Here is a 10,428-nt window from a genome sequence, read left to right on the forward strand (position 1 = left end):
TTCTGCAACTTTAAATACGAGTTTGGTTTATAGTTGTCTATTTCATTAATTTTGTAGTGTCAATACAGTTTCCAGGTGTAATTTAACTTGCATTTAAATTAGAAAATATAGAATGAAAAATTCATTGCCAAGGGCCAGATTTGACCTGCAACCTTAAGAAAATGGCATTTCAGTTCCTCTTTCAATTAGCGTTATATAGTGTTCCATAGTGTTTAGGAACAACGTAACTGCCCGGAGATGTACTGTGAAGCGTCACACGCAATGAACCTATTTCATGCTTCTACATAATAGCACCTCTGTCAAAGGATTTTCTCATTTTCTTGAGCGTCTTTTGAATATTAATAAAAAATATTTAAAGAGGTGCAGGATATTTTTCGTGACATTATTTGATATTTCAAACTCATGGTTTATAAACTGTAAAATCCAATAAGGCTTTTTTATTGTGAAATACGGACTATAATATACGTTATCTCATTTTAGTGATTTTTTACAAAAATAAAGATAGTTAAAAATAACTATCATAACGGGAAATATTACCTATAAAAATTAATATTTTAACCCGATAGAACTAGGAATTTTATAAATAAAATGGATATAAAGATTATTTATTGTATAACTTTTGAACGGTTTGCCTAACATAGTTCCGAAAATACTATAATAATGTTTACTAAGCATTTCAAAAAAAAAATAGATTTGTATAAATAAAAAAAAAACTTTAAAGAAAATAATACAAGTATATATTAACTTTTTCACAAAATATATTTTTTAACTCATGAAAACTGATTCAAAAGCCAAAAAAAATGCCAGGACTCGTTAGTCATCAGAAAATATTATTTTATTTTGAAATGAATTCTCTATGAAGTTTAAATGATTAGGATATTTATATGTCTTTTTTGTTTTGTATGATATTTTTTTGTATTGTCATGTTTTATTAATACGTTGAATTTCACTGTTCTAAGTGGTAAAATAAAGAAATTGATTATCCGATACAATTCTTTTTCCATCATATTGCTATTAGCTTTGTATGTAAAAACATTTTCTACTAAAATAGGGAGAATATGGGTGTATTTTCTTTTTCATACACATTCTACTAACCAATGAATCAAATTAAACTTATAACAATACGTTTGTTGTTTATCAATTAGTGAATTTAGAAATAAAAGTAATTTCATATTTATACTAATAATAACTTATTAGATTTTTAAACTTTGTATTAACGACAATGTTTTTTTTTAAATTTAACAATTTTATTTTGTTACTTCATAGGTAACAATTTTCAAAGACTTATTAAACATAAATTTTAATGAGTATCATTCACTGATTGCTCCACATTGAATTAATGATATCTCTTACAAGGAGTGTTCTTCAATTATTTCAATCACATTTTCATTAACCATTAGGAAGGCTGGATTTGCGTCTGTTTCACAGACCTCCTGTCGGTATTTTCCACAATACCTATAACCCAAAAGTTTTTACAACAATCGCAACTTAGGAATCACTTATGATATTTCAGATAGACGTTTATATCTGACACCATCATCTGGGCCGTAGACAGTGCAAATAAAGTTATATAATTACAGATTTAATGGAACCTCTCTACATGACAATCAGCTTTAAAGGGTAATTTTATTTATTTTCGATTCACTGGCGACATAAAAGGTGGTAAACAATACATAAATTGTAGGATATTTCTTTATACTAATTAAACATAAAGTATAATACCGTATGAGTTTTATTTTTTATTGAGGTTATGTTGCATTAAAATCAACAAAAGGGTATCAAGTGACCCAGCATTAAAGTCAGCTTATATGACAAGGCGTGATGGATTACGGACTGTACCGGCACCCGCTTATTTTTTATTAAATGTCAAGCATCTGCGTAAAAACTTTTTATACAATACCCTTGTTTATATAAATATGTGCCTATTATGATAAGTTAATAATTTTACGTCTTTAAATGTAACTAATATATAATATATAACGTATATAAACGTGTTTATAAATGTTATCTAATGGTATATCGTGGTTCATTTTAAAATTGTTTATTTATCTCTTTTCTTAATTTATTACGAGAAAGTTTTATAACAAAAATTCTCAGAGTTATTATTACTTATAGATTTTATTAAAAAAGCGGGAACATTAAGAAAACATTCATAGGAACAGTTATTTAAAAACGTTGCTTTTACTTTATAACCCATATGATAACCAGCCATAAGTACGAGTTAGTATTCTGGTTTGATAAAGAGGTGAAAATAAAGGGCAAAATTATATTTCGATATACATTTTATTGCTTTCTTCAATCGGCATCGAATATTTTATTTTTTTATCATTTTTACCCTCAAATTTTAAATATTAACGATTTCTGGTTTTTTTTTTTCAATTATGAGATATATTTAAATGAACACTGTGAATAATCTTCATAAATAACTTTTATTAACGAGTAAAAGGATGTCATCTTTGAATGTAATCTTTTTTATATGTAAATATATGTAAGTCAGGTACATAGTACGTTCGTCGTATATGCGATTTCTAAACACACTTATTCGAGTGCAACGAACTTTTCATGCAATGCATTAATATTTAATTGCCAACAACGCAATTACTATATCAACAAGGTAACACAAAGCATTTTTATTTAACAAAATAAATTCCCTATTTTTTTTTTTAATAAGGATCTTAAAGTGAGGCAGTAAATTTAGTGACAGATGATTTCATGGTAATAATAACAAACTATCCTATCAATATGGCTATATTACATAATTTCGGTGTCCTAACTTTCAAGTTATAACTCTTCAAAAATACATGGGTTATGTAAAAACTTAAATGTATTTTTTATCTTTATTATTCAACCGCAATGCGCAACGCGTTATTTTGGAGAGCCATGTAATCTACCACGACAATTTAATTTCATTGGATATTTGTAGTATAACAAACTAAAATTATTTTGGCTCGTTATACGTTCGACTAATTACTTTTTGTTTAATTTTGTTTCCCTTTCTCTTTTTCAGGCTTAGGAGAATTGTAGCCCTCGTGGAAATTTCTTAAGTATTCCAAGGTGACTCCAATTTATAGGAACGCATTTCTTGTGCGTATTTACTGGCTCATAAACTATTTCTTTAGCTCATCATCGTATCTTACTTCCGTGTAACCCACGAGAGGAAAATCCTTCCTTAGTGGATGTCCTTGAAAACCGTAATCAGTCAGAATCCTTCTCAAGTCAGGGTGATTAGTAAATATTATACCAAACATATCATAGATTTCTCTTTCTAGCCAGTTGCAATTCCCCCAAAGACTTACTGCTGAATGCAAAGGAGTCAGTTCATCAGTATATGTCTTCACTCGAGCCCTCTCACCATATCTTAAACTAAGAATATTATAAGCAACTTCAAATCTATATTCTCTACTAGGTACATCTACGGCTGTCGCTAGAGAACACTGATTGAAACAGGCATGTTGATGATGTGCCATAAATGAAAGAACGGGGTGAAATCCTTCTGGAGCAACTAATATTTCTAATTCGTCAGTATGTTGCATTTGGATCTTTTGAACATATTTCGGCATGCATGCTGCTACATATAAACCAAACTCGTAAAGTTTTTGACGTCTTACATTATCATGCCTCCGAAGGGTGCGACACTCATATTCTATAGGTTTAAGGGAAAACGGATCACCTATTTGAACATCACACTTTTCTTCGCGAAAACATTTACTTATAGAAAAATTTCGTTTTGGAATGGACGAAAATATATTCTTAGCTAATTTATGAATATATTTTCCCATCACGTATTTTTCAGTGTCAAATGTGTCACATTTTTTTATTAATTATGTGCCAGCGATGTACATAAAAATAGATATTTGATTATTTTATACATAAAGTTCAAAAACACAGAACTCCTCACGCATAGAATGCTACCACTAGCGTATACTATATGATATTATTTTGTTCCTGAAAGAATCGAGTAATTGTAGCAAGATAAAAACATAAAAAAATTAAGTTCACTTAAATTATGAATATACATCCTTCTTGATTGACCACAGATTCCTAAGATCATTGGTAGAACGTTGCCTTATTCTCTTTGACATAGTTTGAAAACAACATCAAAAAAGGTGTACTTTTAGAAAGCCACACAACAATTTAATTTTGGCATTGACAGCAATCCTCCGTGTAACGTGAAAAAATTCCTGCTGTAAAACGTTTAATAAATTCACTGATTTTCCATCAAAAATAAATTATGAAATACCTTTTTTCACAATATTTTATGAGATATAATAAAATTATTAGTTTCATGCCTTCGATATTTATTTTCATGCTATGGATATTACGCTCCAATGTAATTGGATTTTTGGCCCCTTTTGTATAAAATGATATTACCTATTTTGATTTCTATTATAACTCGGGAGTAATATTGTTGGGCTGATAAAAAAAACATACACATGGGAAATATTACAATCCTACATTGGTCACTAATATATCCATACTAATATACAGAGATAAATTTATCCTTTGAATCATTAAAGGCCGAAGAAAACAACCAGTCATCATGATTTAATCCTGGAAACTTAATTTTTTATCAAAAATACTGACCCATATTTAGTTTTAATTCTATGGATCGACACGAAATTTTATATTTATATTAGTACACGTTCATAGGCTTTTGTATTTTTAGCATTACTGAAGCTACTAAAAAGTTCATTGTTCAATGTAAAGAGTAATAAATTAAAATTATATACGAATGAATAAGCTGCAATTGCATATGATTTATATTTGAATAAGCTTAATAAATAATATTTCTAGTTCTGTATAGACTGCAATCAGTCTGAAGTCGTTGATAGTGTGAGAAATGTTCGCTATTCACATCTAGTTTAGCAATTAGATGAAAATAAATATAAATTAATTGGACTAATAGAGTTCATAAAAGAAATACAATCGATTTGAGAACGATCTACTGTTTTAAATTTGGTTAATAAACAAAGAATGCGTCGACAAAATAAAGCGGTAGTTCCTAAACCGCTTCATCAGTCACACCACGATAGTCTAACAAGGATCTCGGTAACACCCATTGATTGCCAAATTGGCTGTCTAGTTTCAGACAATCAGAATCAGATAATGGTACCCAAGTTAATCAATTTCATACCCAATATACTGAGAGTTTGATCTTACATGTTTTTGAAATATTATCACTAAATATTTATAATTAAAATTATAATTACTTATTAAACTATAGATATTACTTTTAAATTTAAATGTCAACAATAGCAATAATATTTTCAGATATTATAAAATTTTGATTAACGTTATAAAGCATTATAAACTATCACATCGAGCTATAACACATACAAACCACATTGGACCGTCAAAAGACTAAAAAGTATGCTGGCAGGCCAACGCTTAAACTGCTTCAAATACGTTGCGATAGCCCAACATGGCATTCTGTGACGCCCGTTTATTGCAAAGTTAACCGCCGGACAAATAAAAAAGGAACATCGATTTTTTTTTCATTGGGACGTAAATTTTTACACTTAAAAATAAAAATAAAACAATTTCTATTTATTATTATTTTTTTAAAGTTTCTGTTGAATATATGACTAAATAAAAAGATATTTTGGTTCAACAAACCTCAGAGGCAAGGTAAATTATCTCTTTTAATTTATATAGTATTTATCAGCGACTTTCTTTGTTTTCCTAAAGTTTACTGTCGAGCTGCACACGACAATTTAAGTTACTAAAAGCAGCCTATGCAAATGGTAGATCGTATAGACGAATATTTTTCAAATCAATTAGTATGGAATAGAACTTGTTCATCACTATTTTCATTCAGAATACATGACTATGCTTTTCCTCAAATCTCTTAAACGGTCTGCGTTGTAAGTGTCTGCAATACTGGCTTTCTTTTTTAGGTTTTGAAGCATTTTTTTTTTTGACAACTTTATTCACGTCTTCTGCTGTGAATGACGTGGAAAAGTGTCCTTTATTCAGGAGATTTTTTTTTTATTCTAAAGGGGTCCACCGAGCAGACAGCCTACCTGATGGAGGTAGTACCTTCGTCCGTGGACAAACGCCACATAGTTTTGCGGATATGTTGCCGCCCTTCATTAGAGAAGATAGGGAAGAAAAGGTCGGAAAGGGAGGGAAAAGAGAAAGGACAGTAAAGGGTGGGAAAAAGGAAAGGGCAACCGGTTCTCTCACTCATCAGACGAAACGCAGCCAGTAAAGACAACTTCACGCCGATCGTCTGTGTGAGGGTGGTGCTTCCCCGGTTGAGCCAGTCCATGTTCGAGCTGCAGTAACTTGACCATAGCTAGCCTCTACCACCTCAAAAAGATTCATCTTCTGTAGGTAATCTACATAACTTAAACCTCATTGGCCATCATGCAACTATGGGACATGGCAGCAGAATAACCTAACGTTTCCACTAGATATCTGTGTATATCTTAAAAGATTTTTTTAAAAATAAAAGTCACTTCTAAATCACTCCGATTTCTTATTGTTTCATTTCAAAGTTTACTCTCCAGCTGTTCTACGAGCAGATTATGTATTTATTTTCTGGGAAAATATTTAGAACACGTATTTAAAATGTTTTAATAGGAGTTTAAGCAATGTCAATAATAGCTTCCGAAGCAACAATAGGCTTCCGTCCACCGACAGACGGCATTGTCAGCATTCAATGGAATCCTCTTGCTGGAAAATGGCTCCAAGAATGATTTGCTTTGTAAACTTAACGAGTGAGAAATTTTCCTTCAAATATATGACAATAATATCATTACTGAATGGGTTTTAAATAATAAAAAGTTATATAATTGAGAATATTGGTATAATGATAAAATTTCACTTTTCATTTCACACTTTCTTTAGGAGGTAGAAGAGGATTAAAGCTAATCATATTAATTACCCAGTAATAAATAAAACTATCAGTAACATTAAAACTACTCTTTTTCATTTTTAATTTATAAGACAACAACAAAGGTTTTAATACCATATAGATCTATAAGCCATTAATATCAGTAATTTTTTTCTAAAACATAGGCTAGATTTAATTAAAAGATAGAGCAAAATAGGCCTTCCTTAAATCTTTTTTTTCAATAATTTTTGATGACTATTAATTATGAGTACTCTTTTTTTTTAACAAACAAAAAAATAGAACAATAATAAACTCTTCATTTGTGAGAACTGCATTTATTTGCGATTTCTAACCTCTTTGGAAGACAAAACATTTTTAATTAAATAGTATTTGACATTAATGAAAAACTAGTATTATATAAAAATTATAGACGTTTTCACAAGCGCGTAGTTTATTATTCACCTTCGTGCTTAAAAATATTTTTAATTATGATTCTTTCATATCTTTCGCGTCGGCAAGGTAATATAATTAAAAGTTCTCTTAACTCAAAATCTTAAAGTTCAGGACAAACCCTACAGTAGTTCTAACACAAGCGTATTTCCTCTAAGATCTAATTTACGGCGGACAGTGCTTTAGGCAAGACCTGTGACCTAGCTTTACGGTAGCCTCTTGCGAGTATAATTTCCAAGTGTTCTATATACTACAAGAGATATACAATCATGTAATCACTTTTGATACGAATAATTCGTTAATCAAAAATCTGTGAATTAATTACTAATAAAATAAGTTATGTGTAAAATTACACAATAATTTGCTATTTCTAAAAGTTATTATTGCTTTTCTTTCATTTACCAGTACTATGGGAAAAAAACAATTGAAATTAAAGACAATATTTATTTTTTGATGTTATTTAAAAATCAATACTACAGTATGTATTTTTATTGTACAAGTACAAGAAATAATGGTTTAATTTTGTTTATTTTACAGCTAAAATAGCAACATATGTCCGATATCCAACATCTATAAGAATAGACCCAGTATTAAAATCAAGCACTGCGTTATCTTCTACTATTCAGTTAAATAACTGTACAACCATGAAGCCTATAGGATCACCATTTTTTAATCCTGTATTAAATTTTACTTCAATAACTTTCTATTTTGATATTGATTTTATATTGTATTATACAAAGTGTATACCTAGGTTTATAATTTTCTTTTTTATCAGCATACTAACAAATTTATAATAAAATATAGATTAAACCGTTTAGCACGACGATGGTACGTTTAGATGATGAAAAACCTCATGATCACGCTAAACTCTGGATTATTGAAAAGGGAACGGCGGCTGTTATGTTAGTGCTTATACCATTTGGACTATTGATTCCCAATAAACTTTTTGACTCTATTTTGACAATTCTTATAACAGCTCATAGCTATTGGTAAGTTTTATCTAATATTTCAAGAACTAATGTTTTGAATTTTTCGAGAATACTATTGAAAACAATGTTCAAAATATCATCATTGTTATAAAAATAATAATTAACATTGTTATAATGTAATTATTTTTTCTTCAGGGGTATGGAAGCTATCATGGTAGAGTATGTGCGTGTATTGTTATTCGGTCCAACGATTCCGAAAGTTGCCATGGGTGTTGTTTATGCTTTAACTGTCCTTATGATGGGAGGTCTATTTTATCTTACCTTCAATGATATCGGGATGTGCAGAGCATTCTGGAGAATTTGGAGGAACATGAGAAAGTCGAAAGATGCTCCCCGTACTCCAAGCGGTGGAAAAACATGTTAATGTTTTTTCAGAAACTTAATTATTTTTTTTAATCTTTAGAAATTATTTAGTATTGTGGTCACAAAAAAATATTGAAGCTTACGAAATGTATTGTTGTGACATTAAAATATTTTTATAAAACTTAGTAACATTTTCTTTCAATTGCTTGCTTTTTTACATCCAACCCGTACTTTCATAAAGCAAAATTACAAAAATACATATTGATGGCTCATCTATTAGAAGTGATGTCCTCCAGACTATCTTTATCGCATGTTATATAAATTAAAAGTTAATTTATGTATGCCATACACATTTGATTTGTTTCAATCATAAATGTATAATTTATATTACAAGTTGCCGTTAATAATTACAGTTTTATAAACAGAACTCAAAAAATATTTAAAATTGTTTTATAGCACTGTTGCTTCTTAAAAAGCTTTAGAATACTCGCCCAGAAGAAAAGTTTGAAATCTTAAAAAAAATCTGAAAGAGTCAGCGTAGGTAGATTAGAAAGAGGGAGGAATTTATAAAAATTCTGTAAATTCTCCGTGTTAAGGTTCAGGGGCAGAGGGTAATTAGGATAATGTTAAATTTTAGTAATCCATATAAGGTAAACTAGAAGCCACTTAAGCTGTGTATGAAACTCAAATATGAGGAAATATTTTCGAAGCCCAATATAAGACCTATGCAAAGACTTTATAAAAGCTCGAGCTTATTATGTAGCTCCTCTGGAAAATCTCGAAAGTTTACATCAGCATAATCCATTATAAGCAAGATAATAGTTTATATAAACCCAATTTGGGAAGATATGAATAGTAAATTTTTGCAATTTCCGTAAAAATTTCACAGCTTTAAGAATTCGCATGCAGTACACAAAAAAAGCTAATATTAAAAAAATATATACTTCCATGTTAATAAGTTAATATATTATCAAATACGAAAACACTACAAAATTAAAAACTCATATTGAGAGTATAATGTATTTTTACAAAATATATGATCTACAGAGTAAATAAACTTTACTGATGTTTTCAATAACATTGTAGATTTCATTTAAAAAAAAGAGCCACCTAATTATTGTTACAGTTGTTGATCAGGAAAAAATGCATACTCTTCTTTTGTTGATATAAACTATATTCAAAGAAAACTTTTAATATAAATTCCTTATATTCTTTAAGTTCAAACATTATTAATAAGAATGCTTCAGTGTCTTAATAAAAGTATTCTTCATATCTCTCCTCCATGTTAGGAAGAGATTTTCCAAGTTAATATGAACAAACAATAGACTACTTTTCCTAAACTTTGAGAGTTTATATCACTTCTATGTTCAAATAAAAAGAATGAACGATTTATACTTACCTGTTAAATTGAAAAAGTTACCAAGACCACTGTAAGGGCAGATTTACGTGCGCCGGGTGCTGAGTAATATCAAAAAAGTTTATAGCAAACAGTTAACGTTCACTGTGAACGGAGTTTTTAATAATTTGAAATGAATTGAAAAATATAAATCCAATATCGTCAATGGGGATTGGCAGTTTGTAAGAAAATCTATTAGTTTCATTATTATCAGTTTTTTTTTTTGTATATTTTTTCAGTGTTTCTTAATCCATAAGTTGTTTGTCGTATTTAGGTAAAATATGTATATAAATATACGTGTACGAACTTCAGTTCGTGTGTTGTTTGTATTGTTTGATTAAGACTTAATTATATAGGATGGCAACCGCCTCCTGGACCCTCGTCCAGGAAAACTGCGAAACTTACTTATATGTATATTATAATCAGAATTACACATTAAAACTTATAGCCTA

General features: G+C 29.5%; 2 protein-coding genes across 3 annotated transcripts; one reads left to right on the plus strand and one right to left on the minus strand.

Moving 5' to 3' along the window:
• Nucleotides 1-2,393: 2,393 nt before the first annotated feature.
• On the minus strand, nucleotides 2,394-3,802 carry LOC116779010 (NADH dehydrogenase [ubiquinone] iron-sulfur protein 3, mitochondrial-like). Its single transcript, XM_032673139.2, is given in 4 exon segments — nucleotides 2,394-3,049; nucleotides 3,052-3,093; nucleotides 3,096-3,110; nucleotides 3,113-3,802. Coding segments are annotated over 4 exon segments (795 nt in total). The 5' UTR covers nucleotides 3,780-3,802; the 3' UTR covers nucleotides 2,394-2,978.
• A 3,406-nt stretch (nucleotides 3,803-7,208) lies between these two features.
• LOC116779085 (succinate dehydrogenase [ubiquinone] cytochrome b small subunit, mitochondrial-like) lies at nucleotides 7,209-8,769 on the plus strand. Of its 2 annotated transcripts, none has more exons than XM_032673247.2 (4): nucleotides 7,209-7,357; nucleotides 7,826-7,965; nucleotides 8,093-8,277; nucleotides 8,413-8,769. In XM_032673247.2, the coding sequence occupies exons 1-4, from the start codon at nucleotides 7,327-7,329 to the stop codon at nucleotides 8,639-8,641; spliced, it is 585 nt and encodes a 194-aa protein (XP_032529138.1). In that variant the 5' UTR covers nucleotides 7,209-7,326; the 3' UTR covers nucleotides 8,642-8,769. The 2 variants fall into 2 exon arrangements, with proteins under 2 accessions (XP_032529138.1, XP_032529139.1); XM_032673248.2 differs by lacking the exon at nucleotides 7,209-7,357 and adding an exon at nucleotides 7,390-7,499.
• The last annotated feature ends 1,659 nt before the right edge of the window (nucleotides 8,770-10,428 follow it).

This window comes from Danaus plexippus, chromosome 6 (genome assembly GCF_018135715.1).
Source record: "Danaus plexippus chromosome 6, MEX_DaPlex, whole genome shotgun sequence".
In the NCBI taxonomy this organism is placed as follows: domain Eukaryota; kingdom Metazoa; phylum Arthropoda; class Insecta; order Lepidoptera; family Nymphalidae; genus Danaus; species Danaus plexippus.

Excerpts from the sequence above, each read along its gene's own strand:
- LOC116779085 (XM_032673247.2), top strand. The coding sequence starts at position 7,327 with ATGATTCTTTCATATCTTTCGCGTCGGCAAG. Across the intron at positions 7,358-7,825 it reads ATATCTTTCGCGTCGGCAAG|CTAAAATAGCAACATATGTC; the intron begins GTAATATAATTA and ends TTTATTTTACAG. Across the intron at positions 8,278-8,412 it reads ATAACAGCTCATAGCTATTG|GGGTATGGAAGCTATCATGG; the intron begins GTAAGTTTTATC and ends TTTTTTCTTCAG.